Below are 22868 nucleotides of genomic sequence, written 5' to 3'. Positions count from 1 at the left end.
AAAAAACCCAAAAAAAAACAAAAAAAAACCCACCATGGCACTTTAGGGAGATCTACTCCACAGCTGGGGCAAAAAAAAGAACATAAACCTGGAACACCCTGTGGTGCAAGAAAGTAAAGAAGTGCCTGAAAATGATGGCAACATGTCAGAAAGAAAAGGCAACTAAAAGAAGCCACTTGAACATTAAAATAATAAGATCATAACCTATGGAATAAATATCCATGACTATACAATGACAAAAACAAGCAATGAATGAATAAATAAATAAGTAGAGGAGAAACAAAAATTCTTGCTTACAGCATGTTAAACAAAAATAATTGGATGCCACTGTTTCGGACTGACGTCCTGCACGAGGGCCCAGTATACCAGACCAAACCAGAATGGATGAAATCAAACTGAACTTTGAAATGAGCCAGTTTTCCAAAAAACAGAATATTATGGCTAACCTGAGACAGCATAAGGAAATTCCCTTTGTTTTAACCCTGCAAGAAAAGTGACTTTGAAACTACCCATCGCTTTTTGTTCTCTCTGCTTTCCTTAGCCTTTTTCTGCATATAAAGCAGAAAACACCTACCCTGTTCAGCTCATAGGAACATTCATTCTATTATAGAATGAAGTATTGCCTGATTCTAGAATCACAAATAAAAAGTTAACTAGATTTTTAAGCTAAATTGGTTATGTGTCTTTTGACAAGCATAATTCCAATTATTAATAATAAATGTAGAAATAATGATGGAGGCTAGGCATGGTGGCTCACGTCTATAATCCTACGACTCTGGGAGGCCAAGGCAGGAGGATGACTCAAGGTCAGGAGTTCAAAACCAGCCTGAGCAAGAGCAAGACCTGTCTCTACTAAAAATAGAAAGAAATTAATTGGCCAACTAAAAACATATAGAAAAAATTAGTCAGGCATGGTTGTGAATGCTTGTAGTCCCAGCTACTCGGGAGGCTGAGGCAGGAGGATCACTTGAGCCTAGGAGTTGCTGTGAGCTAGGCTGACGCCACTCTAGCCGGGACAACAAGAGTGAGACTCTGTCTCCAAAAAAAAAAAAGATGATGGAAATAGAAAATCATTTAGCAAACATCACAGTAATAACTGTTTCTGGAAGAATACTCAGTGGTTGCCAAGATTAGGGGGAAAAGTATGCTGAGAAACAAGTCTCAAAGTATCTCCCCACAAGATACTTATTAATTACAAGGGGAAACATAGTAACTGCACAGTGAAAAACAACAACAGCCACCACTTCAGCCAAATGATCTCAGTAAATATTACAGGAATCGGACAAATCAACACCATGAGCCTCCTCATATGATGCACCATGGATATAATGTCACTTCTCTGGTATTCTTAACAAATACATTTAACATGAATACAGTCATAAGGAAGTATCAGACAAAACCATAATGAGGGATATTCTACCAAAAAAAGAAAAAAAGAAAGAAAAAGGCCAGTTCTTTAAAAGTGTCAAGGTCATGAGAAAGCAAGGACTAAGAAACTGTCCCAGATAAAGGAGACTGAAGAGATGCAACCGTGAATACAATGACAATAACAGACTGAACCCTGGGCCAAGGAAAAAGGACACAAATGGAACAAGTGGAATCTGAACAAGATCTACAGATGAGTCTAATAGTAGTCCCTGGTTATAAAAGATACTAACATTCGGTGAAGTTGGGTGAAGGATATGTGGGAATTCTTTGCACGATTTTTGCAATTTTTGTGGTAGATCTGAATTATCCAAAAATCAAAGTTTATTGGTTTTTTTTTTTAAATACCAAAAAAATACACAGACATTGACAGTTGTATGGGAGAACATGCTAGTCCTTAGCTGGCTAAGAAAAGAATGACTCCACACTATGGCTGCCAGCATCCAGACCACAGACCTGATTCTCACTCTTCAGAACCCCACAGCCGCTGTTTAAAGAACCATACCTCCACAGGCTCCAAATCTGATTTCTCAGCTCACAGGACTCAGAGAAAGTCACCTGAGATGACCTATTCCAGGGGGTCTCAGAGCTAACTCTACAGGACACAGCTGCCCACACACATGGGCTCTACTTGAGGTCCCCCCACATTACCCAGTCACTTAGACACCACTTCCACAGCAAATTCCTAAGCCTAATAAAGAGATATGAAAACTCAGGTCACTCCAACTCCCTCACAGTGTGGCTCAGAGCTCAAGGCCGGTGTGGACCGAGGTCTGCACAGTCCTGGGCTTCTGTCGCTTGGGGGCTGCAAGCTAGCTGGTATGGGAAAGAAGGGCAAGAGCACAAAAAACAAAACCAGAAGGGCAGCTGACAGCTCAGCACAAAGGCAGGAGAATGGAGAATGGCCTTAGGACACTACTATTGAGTTTATTTATTTTGTTTTATTTTTGAGATGGAGTCTCGCTCTGTCACCTGGGCTAGAGTGCTGTGGTGTCAGCCTAGCTCACAGCAACCTCAAACTCCTGGGCTCAAGGGATCCTCCTACCACAGCCTCCCAAGTAGCTGGGACTACAGGCACATATCACCATGCCCGGCTAACTTTATATATATATATATATATATATATATATATATTTAGCTGTTCAATTAATCTCTTTCTATTTTTAGAAGACAAGGGGTCTCACTCTTGCTCAGGCTGGTCTCAAACTCCTGAGCTCAAACGATCCACCTGCCTCGGCCTCCCAGAGTGCTAGGATTACAGGCGTGAGCCACCATGCCCGGCCCTGAGTTGCCTTAAGAAGACAGAGAAGTACAGAACATAAACACATGTGAAAACATAAGAAAATTAAATGTTACCATATAATTGGCCTTAATGAGATATGTTATAATTCAAAGGTTCATCATCTTTAACATGACTTTTAACTTGAATCAATCATTCATTCATTCAGCTATTTACTGAGTGTCAACTATGTGGCAGGTGCTGGAATCCACAGTGAACAAGGTAGACTAAGTCTCTGCCTCCCATGGAGAAGACAGACACTACCTAGCGAGTAGATATGTTGTCGTCCCTCGGTATCTGCAGAGGATTGGTTCCAGGAACCCCATGGATACCAAAATGGTCAGATGTTCCTGGTATCTTGATATAAAATGATGTCATATGTACATATAACCCATGCACATCCTCCTGTATACTTCATCTCTAGATGGTATCTTGATATAAAATGATGTCATATGTACATATAACCCATGCACATCCTCCTGTATACTTCATCTCTAGATTACTTGGTATAGCTAAAACAATGTAAATGTTATATAAACATTTGTGCTATTATTTTTATTTGTATTGTTTTATCATTGTATTATTAAAAAATATTTTCAGTACACAGTTGCTTGGGTCCATGGATGCAAAACCTGGGGATACAGAAACCAGGGATATAGAGGCCCAACTGCAACAATCAGCTCAAGCCCAGGTGTTCTAGGTCAGTTCCAGCCCCATCCCTTCCTGCCAACTTCCCTCCTCCTGACTTCTCTACTGACAGAATGAGCAGGGTGGGCACGAGCAGCCAAGGAAGAGAAGTTCTGCAAAGGGCAGTTTGCAAGAGATAGGCACATGGAGAGGTGGGAATGTTTACATCTCTCACCCACAGAGAGTGAAGGACCACCTGCCCAGGGACACACAAAGGCCACCACCACACAGCAGAGGTGGCACAGAGACTTCAGATATGCCTCTCAGTAGAAAAGGGCAACAAAGACTCAAAAAAAAAGTGTCCAGGATTTTAGGTGCTCATCAGGACTCCAGGAACAAACCAAAGTGAGCTGTAGCAGCAAGTGTGATCGCAGGGTTATTGCACCTATCACAACTGCTCCCAGAATGCTCCCAGGTTTGTCTCAATCCTCTGATCTCAACCTGCTTGCTCATGTGACTCATTCTCCTGGCTCCCTCCTCAGTCTCCTAGGCAGAGAATCCTCATTTCATATCCTCCTCATGTGATGACACTCAGGTCTCAATCCTTGGACTTCTTTCCTCCATCCACATTCACTGCCTCAATGATCTTACCTAATCTATGGTTAGTTACATGCATCTAAACACTATTGCTTTTCAATGCTCATCCTAGTCCCCACACTCCCCAGAACTCCAGACCCTTTGACCCAGTAATTCCTGTTGTGGGAATCCACCTAACTGGTATTCATATACGTGCTCCAAGAGACACCTACAAGCAAATTCACTGCAGCATGATTTGTAACACTGGCAGATTGGTAACAACTTAAATACACACCCCCATGGGCAGTCACTGAATAATAATGTTAAGATCTACATGATGGAATACTATATGGCTAGTCTGTTCTGCATTGCTATAAAGGAAACATCTGAGGTGGGGTAATTTATAAAGAGGTTTATTTGGCTTACAGCTCTGCAGACTTGTACAAGAAGCACTGCGCTAGCATCTGCTTCTGGTGAGGATTTCAGGGAGCTTCCAATCAAGGCAGAAGGCGAAGAAGGGGAAGCAGGCATGTCACATGGTGAAAGAAGGAGCAAGAGAGGGAGGAGATGGTGCCCGGCTCTTTTAACCAACCAACTCTTACATATACTAATAAAGTGAGAAATCACTTATTCATGGGGAGGACACCAAGCCATTCATGAGGGATCCACCCCCATGATCCTCCAAACACCTCCCACCAGACCCCATATTCAACACTGGGGATCAAATTTCAGCATGAGATTTGGAGGGGTCAAACATCCAAATGATAGTAACAGCTAAGAAAAATTTTGACCACACATCAGTCACCTGGAAAGTTTCTAAAAATTCAGGCATGATACAGAAGCCACACCCAGACCAATTAAATCAGATCTCTAGAGCAAGGGCCCAGGAATCTGCATTTTAACACATTGACTGCCACACTAGAAAAAAAATTTTTCCCTGGGGCCATGGTGTTTTATTACAAAAATAGAATAAAAACTTTGGAGACAAAACAATCCTTTCTAATTTAGTGAAAAATTTGTTATTTTTTATTGTTTTCTGTACATGAGTCATATGCAACTTGAAAAACAGTTCACAGTGCTCAAGATAAAGAGACCGTGAGTTACATATACTTCATGAGGCCCCAAGGTCAATACTAGCATTAGTTAAATACAACTCACATGGCAGTTAATGTGTTCAAACCCTTAGTGACTGCAAGAACAGCTGCAGTAAAGAATCTCAGGACAAATCACCCAAAAACAAACCAGGTTCCATTGCTCAACAATATGAGCCTGGGTCAGTTTCCTTAACTGCAAAATGGAAAGGCAACAGACCTGCCTGAGAGTTGTGAGGACAGCAAAACACCTATCCGTACCCTAAGGGGAAGGGTACCAAGCAACAGGAAGTACTCAGTGTCAGCTGCAAATGCAAGTATTCACGGCACATTCTGGGGATATGACAAAGTCAACACAGATTTTTTTTTGTGTATGTGTGTACTGTATAAAATAGTGAAAAAATACATATACATATATAATATAAAAATTTTACAAAAGGAGCTATTAGCAACAGTCATCTCTAGGAATAACTCACTTCCATTATATACTCTCCTAACTTTCAAAAAATGTTACCCTATCACAATTGCAAAGAAGTGGAATCAACCCAAGTGCCCATCATTTCATGACTGGATTAATAAAATGTGGTGTATGTACACCATGGAGTACTACTCGGCCATTAAAAAAAACCATTAATACCTTTTGCAACAATCACCATGGAAATGGAGGCCATCCTCCTAAGTATTGCAAGAATGGAAAAACACACACCACATGTACTCACTATTAAATTGGAACTAACCAATCAGCACTCACATGCACAGAGGGAAGTAAAACTCAATGGAAATCATGCAGGTGGAAGGTGGGAAGAGGGGATGGGTGAAATCACACCTAATGCGTACAATGTACACTATCCGGGTGATAGGCACACTTATAACTTTGACTCAAGCAGTAGAAAAGCAATCCATGTAACAAGACATTTGTTTCCCCATAATATTCTGAAATAAATTAAATAAATAAATAAAAGCTGTAATTAACAGCTCTCACTTATGAGTGTAATTTACCTGGGCTCAAATCCTAATCCATTGCTACCAGTGTGTGATGCTGGAAAAACATTTAAATTAAAAAAAAAAAAAAAGTTACCCTAAATCCAACTCCAACTTACAGGAAATAGGACAGAGGACATGCTAAATCACACCACAGAAACAATCAGCAAAATTCAGACAGAGGGCCAGCCATGGTGGCTCACACCTATAATTTGAGAACTTTGGGACACTGAGGCAGGAGGATTGCTTAAGGCCAGAAGTTTGAGGACCAGCTTAGACAACACAGTGAGACACCCATCTCTACAAAAAAATTCTTAAAAATTAGCAGTTGTGGTGGTACATGCCTGTCGTCCCAACTACTCCAGAGGCTGAGGCAAGAGGATTGCCTGAGTCCAGGAGTTTGAGGCTGCAGTGAGCTGTGATTGTGCCACTGCACTCCAGCATGGACAACAGAGTGAGGCCCTGTCTCAAAAAAAATTCAGAGGGAAATTTTAAACGAACAACCTGATTTCTTTTAACAAATTTCAAGGAAATGAAAAAGAAAAAAACAGAGGGTCAGGTATGAGCCATGGGTGTTTGGAGCCTTATTTGTATACAACCCTTTAAAAAAAAATTACAACATAATGACAAAACTGGAAGTTTAAACACTGGCTGAAAGCATTTACAGATAAAATGATATGAGAATTTGGTTCAAAATAACACAGGAGGGAGAGAAATGGGCTGCTGCTGCAATTAGGCAATGAGCACATGAGGAGTCATATTCTCTCTACTGTGGTTTGTTTTTTAAATTCTACTTAGTAAATTTTTGTGAGGTACATATGTTACCTTTTCAATATAAAAAAACAAGCTAGCAAAAAAAGGTAACTATTGCTATAGAAAAATATTAAATAGAAGTTGGTTATTTTAAGAAAAGTTGGTTAGTTTTAAAAAGTGTATCTCAGAAAGTCTGGTATTAGTTGCTTTTTTCTTAATACAACAAAGCAAATAAATCCATCTTTAGCCCACTGAGGTAGTATGGCTTCAATTCCCAATAACTCTCTGGCCTTACCTTCTAACTGTATGATTTTAAGCAAATCACTAGACCATTGTACATCTCAATTTCTTTATCTGTAAAAAGGAAGAGGATCATTGGTTCTCAATATTTTGAAATACACATTTTTTCCAGAGGAACTCCCCCCAGGTGATTCTAATATGTCTCTCCTTCCTCCCCAACCTACGTTCTCCCTGAGACCCTTCCAACTCTGACAGGTTAAGATCCCAGGTCATTTTCTTACATTGCTTCAATATCCAACAATCTCAAAATAAAGTACTACTTTCTAAAAGTGAAGGCTACAACCTTCACTGCAAAATAAAAATAAAATAAATTGCAAAATAAAAAACAAAAATGCAATGTTTCTAAAGAGAAAAAAGGTCCTCCTATCAACCTTAATCAGGTTTTCCTGACTTGTGATTTAAATCAAATCATTTGGAGGCCTCTTACACCTGAGCTTCCTTAAAGAAGGAGCAATTTCAGGGTGAATCATTGGAAAGATGCAATAGCAGCTATGACACAAGATGAGGTGCAGTCCACAGATGGCTGAATCTAAAGGGAAACAGGCGGCCATCCCTCAACCCCTGGCTTTCTATTCCTTATTCTCTCTCCTTGTATAATATGCAGCATACACCCTTATCCAAGAACAAGCGCAACTTTAGGCACACAACACTCAGCAGTGTATACCACAAATTCAAAATCAGCACAAGGAATGCAAGAAATGCTTAGGGTACAACATTCAGCAAAAAAGAAGGCACAGTGTAAGAGTTTTAGAAATATATATATGTATGCATGTTAATATACATAAGAAAAACTATAGAAAATATATTAACTATTAACTATAGAAAATATATTAACTCCCAAAAAGTTAATAGGGAATGGTTGGGATTTTTTTTCTTTCTTTATATACTTGTCTGTATTTTCCAAATATTGTACACTGAATGTAGTCAGAAAGGAAATGAAAATCTTTTTCTTTTTAAGAGAAATAACAATAGCTAGTGCTTACTTGAATGTTCACTCCATGAGAATCATACTAAGCAGTTCTTAAGGATTTACCTCATTCAAGCCTCACCATAGCCTATGGGGTGGGTACTCTGATTATGCCCCCATGGCTCTACAAAGGGGCTTCCTACAATGGGCACCTGAAAAAGCCTCAACTAGCAAAGAAAGAATCTGTTTAAAGACAAACCACAGAACCCAACTTTCTCAGGTAGTGTGAGACTACATGTGGTGAGAAGTCCCAGGCCCAGAGTACAGGCTCCTTTCTGTTCTCCTGATAGCCCACCTGAGGGACATCAAGCGGCCCAGATGTCATGATATGTGCATTAGTGCTATAGAATAATGTTTGTGTCCCCCCCATTCATATGCTAAGTCTTAAGCTCTAAGGTGATGATATTTGGAGGTGGAGACTTTGGGGATAACAGGTCATGAATGTGATTAGTGCCCTTATAAAAGAGGCATTTGCGCTGTCTGCCATGTGAGGATTCAGTGAAAAGACAGAGGTCTAAGAACCAAAAAGTGGGCCCTCACCTGACATGGAATCTGCTGGCACCTTGGACTTCCAACCTCCAGAACTGCACATTATAAATGTCTGTTGTTTATAAGCCACCAGGCTATGGTATTTTTGTTATAGCAGCTCAAGATGACTAAGACAGTAAGCAAAACCAAAGAGACACTAAGAAATAGAACTCAACATGCACTGAAGTGATCACTTCACACAGGACTAGGAGATGAGAAAAGCAGAGTAAATCTCTGCCCCCAATAACTGATGATGCAGGAATAGCCAGCCATAAAGAAACAAGGTGAAAATGAGTGTACACTCAGAGGAGGCACAACTACCTACTGGGGAGAGCAGAGGGACGGAGTGCTGGGAGACTCTGCTGATGAGGTGGAAATAGACAAGAGTGTCAAAGAAAATGAAGAATGCCCACAACTGGGTAGGCAAAGTCAGGAGGTAAAAGCCTGAAGAAGCTGAAGTATTTGCCATGGACATTATTAGGAAACCTGAAACATCTCTTCCAAATAATGCCATTCCCTTCCCAAGAAGTGCCCAGGTCCCTGTAACAGATGCAGCACAAAGGCCACAGCACCCAAAGCAAGGGAACATACTGAACAGTTTCCTCAGGTACCATGCTTGACCACAGGCTTGTCAAACAGTTCCATGATACCCTCTTTGCTGCCACTACTCTGCTTTCCTGTCCAGGGCAGGACAGATAGCCTAGTGGCACAAGGGCCCACAGCATTGCCCATTCAACACCAACAGCATAGGAGTACTGTGTCCATCATCTGAGGAAAAAAAGACACCAAGTCCCAGCACTCAGGACAAAGAAAACTGTTTCCAGGCAGTAACTGACATTCTTATTGCTACTTTCCCCCCCCCCCTTTTTCTCTTTTAAAGAATTCTGTGAGTGATTTATAAAGGAAAAGCTCAGAACCCTTTTAGAGATTTTTGTCAGCACCAGCAAATGCAAAGTCATCATCCTACTACCTACAGCAACACCTGCAGGTCAACAGCCTGAACTGCAGGTACTATGACTTAACACCTGACAGCCTATGCCAAGGAAACCAACACCAAACCCTACTATGATGGAATCCAAGAGATGCACCCTGACAGGCAGCTCTTGAGAGGTAGCTGATTAGTGGCTATATATAACATAAGGTGCTGCAGACTTTGTGCCCCTCACTCCTTCCACAGTATTAATCACGGCTATAAGGCACTGATCACCCAGTCAAGTATTAATACAACATAAACACTGAGACTCTAACAGCACTTTTTACAAAGTCTTTACTATGGACAACTTTAAAACTGTAAAGTACCCTTACAGAATGTAAGCACATTCCCCAAAGCTATCTGTGCAAACAGGGAGATTTCTGTGTGTCCAAATTCTCTCTTCTCTGAAGAATAAACACTGGGGTGGAAGCTATTCTGATCTTCATTTGGAATGTCCTGGTGACAGGAGGGCAAGAGCAAGAACAAAATTCAGGGCATTTGTAGCTTACTAGTTGGGGAGGTGCTAAAATCACAGTGGATCGTGAAATCAGGTCAAGATAAAATTTTCCTCAAATTTCCCCCAACTCACCAAAACAATACTGTGAATGAGATCTATACATAATTATGTATAAATAACAATGCATACTGCAAAAACTTTAGGGCAGAACAAAGGTCCAGGGTTGCCAGGGCCTGGGAGTGGGGACAGGAGATAACTACAAAGAGGTGCAATGGAGTTGGGTGCTAACAGAAATGTCATCTATCTTGCCTGGCCACAGTGGCTCATGCCTGTAATCCTAGCACTCTGGGAGGCCCAGGTGGGTGGATCACTCAAGGTCGGGAGTTCGAAACCAGCCTGAGCAAGAGCAAGACCCTGTCTCTACTAAAAATAGAAAGAAATTAATTGACAAACTAAAAATACATATAGAAAAAATTAGCCAGGCATGGTGGTGCATGCCTATAGTCCCAGCTACTCGGGAGGCTGAGGCAGAAGGATCGCTTGAGCCCAGGAGTTTGAGGTTGCTGTGAGCTAGGCTGATACCATGGCACTCTAGCCGGGCAACAAAGTGAGACTGTCTCAAAAAAAAAAAGAAATGTCATCTATCTTGACTGTGGTGGTGGCTACAAGACTATATTTGTCCAAAGTCATAAACTGTCCAAAAAGAGTAAATTGTACTGTTATATAAATTATACTTTAATAAAACACGAAACAAAGAAATTGTACTGTATATAATAATGAACAGCCCATAATAAAAATACATATAAAATACAAATGCATAAATTTTTATTACCCTGTTTAATTTTCTTCCCCCAAATTTTTAAAATTAAGCAAGCATATGATGTGACTTTGCTATAGAATAAGAAAAGGAAGTGTTTGCCTGATACTGGGTAGAACCACCAGCAAATATGTCAAACAGGAGTCATCAAAAATCAGCATTCTAAGATCTAGACCCTAGGTAACTGATCTCAGACAGAATGCCCAGAACGGGTTTCTGTGTGGTCTTTTAAAGAGTAACTATCTTGGCCGAGCAAGGTGGCTCACGCCTGTAATCCTAGCACTCTGGGAGGCCGAGGCGGGAGGATCACTCAAAGTCAGGAGTTCGAAACCAGCCTTAGCAAGTACAAGATCCCTATCTATCTTTACTAAAAATAGAAAGAAATTAATTGGCCAACTAAAAATATATAGAAAAAATTAGCTGGGTATTGTGGCGCATGCCTGTAGTCCCAAGCTACTCAGGAGGCTGAGGCAGTACAATTGCTTGAGCCCAAGAGTTTGAAGTTGCTGTGAGCCACTGCGCCTGGCCTAAACCTCTTTTCTTTATAAATTACCCAGCCTCTGGTATTGCTTTACAGCAAAACTGGACAGCTACCAAGCAGAAAGGTTAACTTTCCTGAAACATATCCAAGTTTCCACATTCTATACTTAATACTAGGGTAGAACTCACAAAACTAACTCTAATTCTAATCCAGAACACAATTCGTTGGTTCAAGAATTTAAAAATTAGGGTCCCTACAAGACAGGAAGATAGCTATTCTAGTCTATTACTCAGAACCAAAAAAAAAAAAATGCCCTTTTAAAATATTTTAGAAATTATAAAAGGAACACAAAAAATTAAAACAAAATGTATGCTCACTGTAGAAAAATTAGAAAATAGGCCAGGTGCAGTGGCTCACACCTATAATCCTAGCACTTTGGGAGGCTGAGGTAGGAGGATTACTTGAGGCCAGGAGTTCAAGACCAGCCTGAGCAACAGAGGGAGAACCCATCTCTACAAAAATTAAAAAAAAAAAATATTAGCCAGGCATGGTGACACATACCTATCATCATAGCACTCAGGAGGCTAAGGCAGGAGGATCATTAAGCCCAGGAGTGTGAGGTTGCAGTGAGCTATGATGACTCCACTGCATTTAGCCCAGGTGATAGAGCATGAGATCTTGTCAAAGAAAGAAAAAAAAAGGAATGAAGGAATGAAGGGAGGGAGGGAGGGAGGGAGGGAGGGAGGGGAGAGAAAATAAAATAATGGACAAAGATGAAAATGAAAAACAATCATAATTCCACCACTGTGATTACCACTATTGATAACTTATTACCTTCGAGGCTTTTTCTCTGCATATATATAATTTTAAATGTTTTTCAAATTTGATATTAGACTGTGCAGTTTGAATCTTCTTCTTACTTAACTTTTACATAAAAATATCTGTGTAAGTCAAGGTTCAACCAAAGAAACAGAACCAGCAATAGATACAATCCGCCCTCAATATCCATAAGTTTCACATCCATGAGTTCTATAAACAACAGCAGATTGAAAATATTCCCCCAAAAATGGATGCTTTCATCTATACAGAATTTTTCTTGTCATTATTCCCTAAACAATGAAGTATAACAACTATTTACATAGCATTTAGATTGTACTGGGGATTATAAGTAACCTAGAGATGATTTAAAGTATATGAGAGGATGTGCATATGTCATATGCAAATACTATACCATTTTATATAAGGGATCTGAGCAAACATGTTGGTATCCAGTGGGGGTCCTGGAATCCATTCCCCATGATACCAAGGGATGACTGTATTTACTAAAAGATTTATTGTAAGGAATTGGCTTACATGGTTGACTAGCTAGACCAGTCCAAAATCCATATGGCAGGCCACTGTGGAACTCTCTAGAAAATTAGTGCAGCTGCTGTCCACAGGAGGAATTTCTTCAGCTTCAGGGAAGTCTCTGCTCTACTCTTCAGGCTTTCAACTGATGGATCAGGCCCACTCAGATCAGCTAGGACAATTGCCCTTACTTAAAGTCAACTGATTATGGGCTTTAATCACATCTACAGAATACCATCAAAGCAACACCCAGATGAGTATTTGATTCAATAACTGGGGACTACATCCTAGCCAAACTGACACACAAAACTGACCATCACAATACCCAAGTCAATAACCCTTAAAAACATTTTATAAAGGCAAGGCATGGTAGCTCATGCCTGTAATCTCAGAACCTTGGGAGGCCAATGAAGGACAATAACGTGTGGCCAGGAGTTTGAGACCAGACTGGGTAACAGAGCAAGACCGTGTCTCAAAAAAAAAACAACAGTATCTGAAATTTAAAATTCACTAGGTGAGTTTAACTAAAGATTAGAGACTAAAGGAGAAAAGACAGTAAACTTGAAGACAGGGCAACAGAAACTATTCCAAAGGAAGCACAAAGAGAAAAGAGACTTTAGGGGATAGGAAGGAGAGAGCCTGAAAAACACTCAAAAGTCCCAAAGCAGTATAAACACAAAGAAAATCACACCAGAAGCCAGGCGCGGTGGCTCACGCCTGTAATCCTAGCTCTCTGGGAGGCCGAGTCGGGACGGTCGCTCAAGGACAGGAGTTCAAAACCAGCCTGAGCAAGAGTGAGAAACTCTACTAAAACTCTACCCGTCTCTACTAAAAATAGGAAGAAATTAATTGGCCAACTAAAAATATATAGAAAAAATTAGCCAGGCATAGTGGTGAATGCCTGTAGTCCCAGCTACTCGGGAGGCTGAGGCAGAAGGATTGCTTGAGCCCAGGAATTTGAGGTTGCTATGAGCTAGGCTGACGCCACGCCCTGGGCAACAGAGTGAGACTGTCTCGGAAAAAAAAAAAAATGGAAGACGAAATAAAGACATTTTCAGTAAACAAAAGCTGAAAGAATTCATTACCAGCAGACAGGCACTAAAAGAAATATTAAAGAAAGTTCTTCAAGCTAAAGGGAAATAATAGATCTCTACCCTCCCCATCCTATCCCTCCCACTTCCAGACTCTAAACCCTTATTTTGTCCCTTTTCAATCAGAGATCCATACTCAAGACCTGCTCACCTTCTCCTTCAACTTGGTTCACCCATCTAACAATTGTTTTCTCTGAACTCCCTTATTTACCTTGGCCTTTAAGACTCTGCAGTCTTGCCCCGTTCTATCTTTATAAAACTTAGTTTCTCTTACTCCATATTTTAGCAGTCATTCCAAGTTGTTCACTTTGCTTCATTAACTAGAAACTCAATTCAAAAACTCCCCCAAAATCAGGTCAGAGAGAGAGTGCAAAGAGTAGGAAGAACAGAAGGGCAGTCAAGGTAGCTGGGGAACAAGTCGCACCAAAGAAGAGAAAGAGTAGATTTTCCTAAAAACAAAGCAGGCCAGGAGGATCACTATCTGGCAGATAATGCCACAATTCCCACACAAGGACATATCAGATCCTCTTACTCAGACCACAGGGGAGGACTGCATAAGTTTACAGTAGATGAGAAACATAACTCTTGAAAAATGAGTCTAAGTACAGGACAGGGAAACTGTGTCATACTCAAGTGGTACCACTCATTAGGTGCTTGACCACTGGCTCATTTAAAATTCACAATAGCCTAATAAAGGCTATAAGGCAGGTACTATCATTATCACTTTCATTTTACAAAGCAGAAAACCAAGACACAAAAAAGTTATATTGCTTGTCCAAGGTAATACATTCAGGAAGTGGCAGAGCCAGGATGTGAATCCAGTCTATGTAAGACTGCCTCCTCACATATTCATTATACCTCAAGCATGGTGGGTACATCCCAGCAGTGCTCCTGCAGGGAGAAAAACACAAAAGACTCTGGACACCGAGACTAAGCTTCTACACACAGATAAAGTCAGGTATTTGTGGGGGGAGCCAAGTGCTCAAATTTTGGCTCTGGCTCTTAACTGGTTATATGACTGCCAACAGATTATTACCTTAGCTTATAAGGAAGCAAAAAAAAAAAGAAGACTGAAGCCAAATGACCTCTCATCCTATGTAACTGAAGGGCTGTAACGCAATTTGCAAATATTAAGAGCTAAATAATAATTAAGAGCTAAATAATTAAGAGATAAAGAACTGATGTGTTACAAAATAAGAATGAATAATGGACAACCCCCCAATACCAGATGCCACACAAGAAAGAAGGAAGCTACAAAATAGGAATTCCTACCTGGGAAGACCTGGTGGTTCCCTAGGGACTTCAGGAGCATCAGCCACTGCTCCTGGAGCCTCTGCCTCCTCTGAGCCATGGGCAACCGCCTGCACAGTGTCCTGTGTGCCTGGAGGCTGCACTTTCTCTTCCAGAGATCCACCCAATTCTGTGGTAGTGTCAATCTCTATTTCCTGCACTGGTACTGGGACCAACTCCTTCTCAGCTGCAGTGGCCACAGCCCTGGCCTCTTCTTCTTCCTTTCTTCTGATTTTCTCTTCAAGTTCCTTCTTCCTCTTCTCATCATCTTGACGGGCCATGTGGTCAAAGGTTTTGAATACCTAAAATCAAATAGTAATCCAGCAATCAGTTCATCTGCCAGCAAAGTACCACACATTCTGCAGAAATGTGGCAAAATCTGGTAAGGAGAAAACTAAAAAGCAGTAGGGCAAAAAGTTTTCCCACTGGAAAAATGAAAATACCCTAAAATTTCACCAAAAGCTGATAGGAAAATACTCTTTAACAGCAGGTTCCAAAATCAACAAAATCAAAAACTTACAAGCCAAGGCTAACAATATTTACAATACCTCAAGATGAATAGCTAGATGATCTTAGCTGTCATTATTTTTAGACTCCAAACAGTCTTGTTCATAACGCAAAGAACACACACTGCCTTTTAGGCTATCAAGGCACCAAAAATTCAGACTCACAAATAAAAGATGAAAATGTTGAACCTCAATCCACAAAATACACCAGGCTTTACTGAACTACTGCTATCTTTCACCAAATAGCAAGGGCTGAAGGGGGGTATGGGCATTCAATTCAATAAACATCCACTATGTGCCTACAATGTGTAAGGAACACATGCAAAAAAAAAAAAAAATCAAAATGATAACTCCTGCCTCCTAAGAACTCAAAATCCTGGTATGTACACAAGTCCTTAACCTTCTCTAGGACACAGTCACATCCATGAAGGTGCTGGGACCTCTCCACCAGAAAAGTACAGTCAAGATGGACCCACACATGACAACTCTGTTACAAGTAGGTTATAATGGATCCCTTGATACCCTGTCAGACTGTGGGTGGGAATGAGCATTTCTAATAAAAAAAAAAAAAAATCTATGGAGCCTTCTTGGAACAAAGAGAATCTCAACTAGACCTTGAATGAGGGGCATATCTTCCATAGGAAACCACTGGAGAAAATGCCACAGCTTCAAGAATAGGCTCAGAGAAAACAGCAAGAGTTCCTGCAGTAGCTAGAGGAACGAAGGATGAGAGACCAACCTGGGAAAGTGGGTGGGAGTCAGAGTCCAAAGGGCTAGAATGCAGACAAGTATCAAATAATGTTCTGTGGGCTGCACAGGAAGACAGAACAAAAGGGTGCTAACATATGAACTGTGTCAAATGCTTCTACAAACATTCTCTCAGGCCCCTCACAAAAATCCTGTGAAGATGACAGCATCAACATTTCAAAGATGAGGAAAAATAAGGCTTGAAGAGATTAAGCAACTTACCCAAGGTCCAGCCAGCAAAAGAAGAAAGTAAAAAATTACATGGGAAGCACCAAACTACAAGGAGATGATATAGGCAGAGGAAAATCAATAAAATCCTAAAAGGTTAAAAACTGGAAACACCACCAGACCCACTTGTACTTCTGTTGATAATCTGAATCCCTGACTCACTTCCAACATTCATGTTTCCAACACTTTGCATCCTTTGCCCTCAAAGCTGCTCACCCTCCTGATACCCTAGGTCTTCATCTTAACTCCACAAGAGCAAAGCAACAAGGACTCTCTCATAATACCTGGGACTTTTAACACAGGACTCACCTAGGCCCTCAAGATCTGATGGCCTTCATGGTGTCCACTGACTCTACACAGTACATCCAACTTCCTCTGACCTGTCTATCCACACCACTAGGAAGCTCTCTCACATCTCATGGACACCTCAATCTCTACATGTTCTCAGTACTCATTCCAGAGTCACAGAATTTCAGAGCTAGAAAAGACCTCCAATCTGTGACTACCAATTAACCTTCTCAGCTGATAAGATGTGAAATGACTCTCCCAAAATTTCCCAAAAAGTTGCATAAGTAATAGGATACAGTCAGCTTTCTCAATTCTAATGCCGAGCACTTCTCCTAAGCAACACTTCTCAAATTCAACTCCAGAACACAGATTTGTCAAATTTAACGCATGGCATGTCATTCTAAACTCTTCTTGTCTTAAAACATGCTAACATAATTTTGAAGTGGAATGCAATTTTCACATACATCATTCCTGCTGAGCATTATTCAAGCTGTGCATCTAGACCATGCAAATCCTTTAGAATTAGTAGGAAAAGTATGAGAAGCCTTACACTATACCAACAGTCCACTCTCCGAACCAGCAAGGGAAAGCTTTCAAGTTCCAGAATGGTGAAGCCCAACACTGCCATCCAAACCCTCTGTGCCTAATTTTAGCAGAGCCACACAAAGGAGTCTTATGCCCTCAAGTCAGGGGCAGAAAAAGAAAACTACTAATAGGCAAATGAGTAGGGGTAGGAAGTCAGGACAGCTTTGCTGGTACCAAGTCACTCAATTTGATTCAATATTGTAATGTCCTACTCACAACAAAACTGTTGCCAATACAGAAATCACCTTTATAAGCCTCCTGCCAAATGAGCTTCTGTGGATAAATGAACAGGTTCCCAAGATTCACCCTGATCTACCAAACCAAGATATCCAGGGAATATGTGCTTTTAAAAGTTCCTTGGGAGGCTGGGTGCGGTAGCTCAGGCCTGTAATCCTAGCACTCTGGGAGGCCAAGGTGGGAAGACTGCTTGAGCTCAGGAGTTCAAGACCAGACCGAGCAACAGCAATACCCTATCTCTACTAACAAAATAGAAAAAATTAGCTGGGCAACTAAAAATAGAAAGAAAAAAAATTAGCCAGGCATGGCACATACCTGTAGTCCCAGCTACTCGGGAGGCTGAGGCAGGAGGACTGCTTGAGCCCAGGAGTTTAAGTTCGCTGTGAGCTAGGCTGAAGCCAACAGCACTCTAGCCCAGGTGACAGAGCGAGACTCTTGTCTCAAAAAACAAAATAAAAAATAAAAATAACAAAAGTTCCTAGGGCAATGCCAATTGTTGAGAACCACTTCCAGAAAGCACAACACCCCTCTTAACCATCTGCTAGAGACTGTCACCTTGGTTTCTGTGAAACTTACTACCTACCACTCACTGTGATCATTCCCCAAGGCCTGTCATCTGTACTTTTGGCTCTTCTCTCTCCCTCAGACCACTCCAGTTCCCCCCATCTCCTGCAAGATCCAGTCCTGTGATTCTAAGAGCCTATGGACAGGGACTCCTGTCTACAATTTCAAGTTCAACTTTTCTAAAACTAAAAGTTTTCCCCTAAACCCAGGTGACAGTTCAAATGAATGCATTATCATTATTCCAGTCACCCAAGTTTGAAACCTTGGACTGTCTTTGACTGACTCATCCCTCTCCTTCCTATGTCCCTGTCCCCCACTTCCACTACTTCATTACACTGGTCACTAAACCCTAACCTGTAAGAGTGTCTTGGCCAGACATGGTGGCTCACGCCTGTAATCCTAGCACTCTGGGAGGCCGAGGCAGGCTGACTGCTCGAGGTCAGGAGTTTGAAAACAGCCTAAGCAAGGGTGAGATCCCATCTCTACTATAAATAGAAAGAAATTAATTGGACAACTAATATATATATAGAAAAAATTAGCCGGGCATGGTGGCACATGCCTGTAGTCCCAGCTACTCGGGAGGCTGAGGCAGCACAACTGTTTGAGCCCAGGAGTTTGAGGTTGCTGTGAGCTAGGCTGACGCCACGACACCCTACCCAGGGGAACAGTGAGACTCTGTCTCAAAAAAAAAAGAGTGTCTTAACCTACAAGGTGTTTTATAAATAATTACCAGATAAAGGAGCATACTATCTGTCAGTTCATCCACGAAACCATGACAAAGATCAACATCTCAGGTTATGTTATGGGTTAAATAATACCCCAGAATGTAAAATACCTGATACTAGTACGTACAAGGTGCTCAATGTTCCTTTCTCCTCTACACCTTTTTGCAATCCACAATCATCCCAGACAAAAGTGTTCTCATCCTACTATGGAATGGTTAAATGATACAGTACAAATATTTGGAATCAGAAAAACAAAGTTTGAGTTCCAGCTCTAGGAGGAACTAGTTGTGTGTTCTACTTAACCTTGCTGAATTGGTACATCAAATTCAACCTCATCCAATTCAGAGCATTGTGAAGATGAAATGACAGGACTTCATTACACTGCCATAAGGTCCTGCTAAATGCCACCTCCAACAGCTCTCTGATCATTCAGATGGCACTTGGGCCACTGATAAAGACAAGGAATAGCCTTAAGTTCTGAAATTGAAGCCCAATGGAGCCCCATCTCCACCCATCATTTGACCATATTACCTTGGTAGTTACGGAGACATTCTAAACTTTGGTTTCTTCCTGAAGGCACTGAAGAAAGTAACACATGATCAACCTGTAGCCTGCAGTAAGACTTCAGGAGGTAACACCTGAAGCACTTTATAAATTGTAAAGTGCTAGAGCACTGTGGGAGGTATCAGCATTTCTATCTTCTCATGTTTCTACAAACAGGCTCAGTGTGCTTGGCTGAATACTTTCTCCAAATCTCATCGAAAGACCCACCTACAAAACCATATTGATTTCTCAACCATCAATTTCCTTTCCGCCTAACAGGCTCTGTCACATAATTGGCCTTGCAGAGTTCTCTTACTTTCCGTGTTTTCTCTCCTTAACTATAAGTGTTACAAGGAGAGAGAGACCATTACTAAACATCCACACTACCAGTGCCTGTGGCAGCTTACAGTGTAACTACATTCAGTAAAAGCTTGCTTACTATTACAATGCATGCAGAAGTGCAACTTCACTGATTGAGTACTAACAGCGCTTCAAACATACAATATATCTAACCTGGGTTATATTTAAGTCCAACTGAAAACTTAATAATCACTACAGTGATTGTTCTCGACCTGGAAAGTCACATTTCAAACAAGCGGCCACACCCACTGATCAACACAAAGCCACTGTCATCCCTGCCACCTCCAGAGTGTTTGGAAGTTCAGGGTGATACAGGTTTCTGTTGTTGTAAATATCCGTCCTCCCGTTTTGCCTGCACGGATTTCACTCCCTGACTAGAAGACCCCAGCACCGTGTGAGGTTTGCTTTGCGCTATGCTGAGCAGGGCCCCAACAGCTGGCTGGCTGCTTCTGACACCTCAGGACGTCCTGGGCAGGCCCCGGCTGCTCCCTCAGCAGAATAACCTGATATCTGATCTGCGCTTCGAATTACTAAAGCCATTCTCACAGGCTCACCCCCACGGCGCCAGGGAAAGGAGAAAACAGGCTGGGAAAGCTTGGAGGAGTGGCCGTGCGGGGGCAGGGAGTCGGGGCAGGCGCCGGGACAGAGGTTTCCCAGACCGCAGGCCTGCCCGCCTCACCTGCAGCACTAGGGCCTGGGCGGCCCCGGGCGGGAAGCCCATGCGGTCCGATGGGTGGCGCAGCAGGCGATAGAAATCAGTCTTGCGGTAGAGGAAGCCGAAGAGCACTCGCAGAAAGTCCTGGACATTGCCCACGTGCTGCAGGATCCCCAGCAAGGCCTGGTCATACAGTTCGGCTGCCCCGGGCTCCATATCGCCGCCTGCCCAAGGGACGATGCACACTGCTGGCGCCGCCTCAGACCGGCCTACGGGCCACTTCCGGCGTGCGCGACTAACTGCTCCGCCGGACTGCGCGGCCGCGGAACTTCCGGTCCGCCTTCGTGGGGCCCAGTAGCCCGGGGCTGCTTTCCCCAGACCCTGCTGACCCTGCTGACCCCCTGTGCTTTATCCTCTGGCTGCCCTCGCTAAAAGAGCCCAACGTGGGGCGCAAACATGGTTCCCACGCGCAAGGAGTCCCGTGAGTGTTGCGCTGGGGACGTCCCGATGCCTTGTTTGAAGCGGGCGGAAGAACTGTGGTGAGGGAAGCATCACGTGAGGCTCGGTATGTGTCACGTGGTCTGTGGATCTTTGCTTGTTTCTGGGTATCCTGAGCCAGTAGTATAAGCTGGGGCTACTGTGACCTTTTTGTTAATAGGTTAGGTAAGGGAAAATGCGCGTATGTGGGTTGTATGGAATTTTTTTTTCGAGACAGAGTCTAGCTCTGTTACCCAGGGTAACAGAGCGAGTGGCGTGTGCAGTGGCGTCATGGTAGCTAGCTCAAACTCCTGGGCTCAAGCGATCTTCTTGCCTCAGCCTTCTGAGGAGCTGAGACTAACTGGCACCATGGGCGCCCGTCAGGATGCCCGGCTAATTTTTCTACTTTTAGTAGAGATGAGTCTCGCTCTTCCTGGAACTCTTGAGCTCAAGCAATCCTGCTACCTCGGCCTTTCAGAGTGCTAGGATTACTGGCGTGAGCCGCTGTGCCCGGCCTGGATTTCTTATTAATAACACAGAGTTGTCAGTGAAACTCAAGGCATTGCATCAGAAGAAATCAAAGGTGACAAACAAAAGAAGGAAAAAAATGCATGTTAAGTGGAAAGAGCTGGATGCAATGGGGAATCTAGTTTGCCATCCTTGTAAAGTATGTACTCCTGTGTGTATATAGTACATACCCACGTATACACATCATATATGTGTCATTAGTATCTGTCAAAGTATAATCTTGAAAAAGTTAAAAATGTGACACTTATACAAATATGTAATGAACACATGTCTAAGATTTATTCAACAAATTAATTTATGAAGGAACCAGTGCTATGGTAAAGCTGGTTCAAAGAGTATTTTGAAGAACTGAGTATTTGTAAACATTTTGAGAAAACGTTAGTGTAAGATTGTTAGGTTGGGTCCAAAGCCGGCTGATGTTCTACAAGATGATAAAAGCATAGGTTATCTTTTCTAGTTGATAGAAATTATTTGAACCTCTACTGGACTAAAACAGACAAGTTAACATATCTTCATTGTGTATGGGCTATAATGAATTGTAAATAAAATCAAACTCAAGTAAATTATGCTAGAACAGTGGTTCTCAAACTTTTTCGATTTAGAAACGATGCTCTTAAAATTTGTCGACTCCAAATAATTTTTGTGTATATGAGTTATGCTTATCAATATTTAACATGTTAGAAATTAAAACTTATAAAATGTTAAAATATTAATTCATTTTTAAATAACTATAAGATACATTACATGTTAACATACTTTTATGAAAAAATGTTCTTCAAAGCAGTGAAAGTTTAGTCAGCCCAGCTACTGTGGAGGCTGAGGCAGGAGAGGATTGCTTGAGCCCAGGAGTTTGAAGTTGCTGTGAGCTAGGCTGACGCCAGGAAACTCTAGCCCAAGCAACAGAGTGAAACTCTGTCTCAAAAAAAAAAAAAAAGTTTAGTGAGAAGAATAGCATACTTTTACATTTTTGTAAATCTCTTTAATGTCTGGCTTCCTAGAAGACAGATTCTCACATCTGCGTCTGCATTCACTGCATTGCAATATGTTTTTTCTCCCATTTTTAGCAAAACAAAGCATTTTTATTTTTTTTTTTTTGAGACAGAGTCTCGCTTTCTTGCCTAGGCTAGAGTGAGTGCCGTGGCGTCAGCCTAGCTCACAGCAACCTCAAACTCCTGGGCTCAAGCGATCCTCCTGCCTCAGCCTCCCGAGTAGCTGGGACTACAGGCACGAGCCACGATGCCCGGCTGATTTTTATATTATATATATTAGTTGGCCAATTAATTTCTTTCTATTTTTATGGTAGAGACAGGGTCTCACTCAGGCTGGTTTTGAACTCCTGACCTTGAGCAATCCACCCGCCTTGGCCTCCCAGAGTGCTAGGATTACAGGCGTGAGCCACCGCGCCCGGCCCAAAAGCATTTTTATTTCCTTGTTCTCTTACT

At 41.9% G+C, this 22868-nt stretch overlaps 1 protein-coding gene across 1 annotated transcript in view; it reads right to left on the bottom strand.

The window, feature by feature from the left end:
- Window positions 1-20950, bottom strand: part of NUDCD3 (NudC domain containing 3) — a 99790-nt gene extending 78840 nt beyond the window's left edge. Inside the window, exons 1-2 of the mRNA XM_012763368.2 lie at window positions 20446-20950; window positions 14966-15285 (exon numbers count right to left, since the gene is read on the bottom strand). Coding sequence (XP_012618822.1) covers window positions 14966-15285; window positions 20446-20637 — 512 coding nt within the window. The 5' untranslated portion in view covers window positions 20638-20950. The remainder of the gene's footprint in view (window positions 1-14965; window positions 15286-20445) is intronic.
- Window positions 20951-22868: the final 1918 nt, after the last annotated feature.

The sequence above is a fragment of the Microcebus murinus genome, chromosome 9, assembly GCF_040939455.1.
Source record: "Microcebus murinus isolate Inina chromosome 9, M.murinus_Inina_mat1.0, whole genome shotgun sequence".
Classification (NCBI taxonomy): domain Eukaryota; kingdom Metazoa; phylum Chordata; class Mammalia; order Primates; family Cheirogaleidae; genus Microcebus; species Microcebus murinus.
This window is presented reverse-complemented; position numbering and strand designations above follow the sequence as displayed.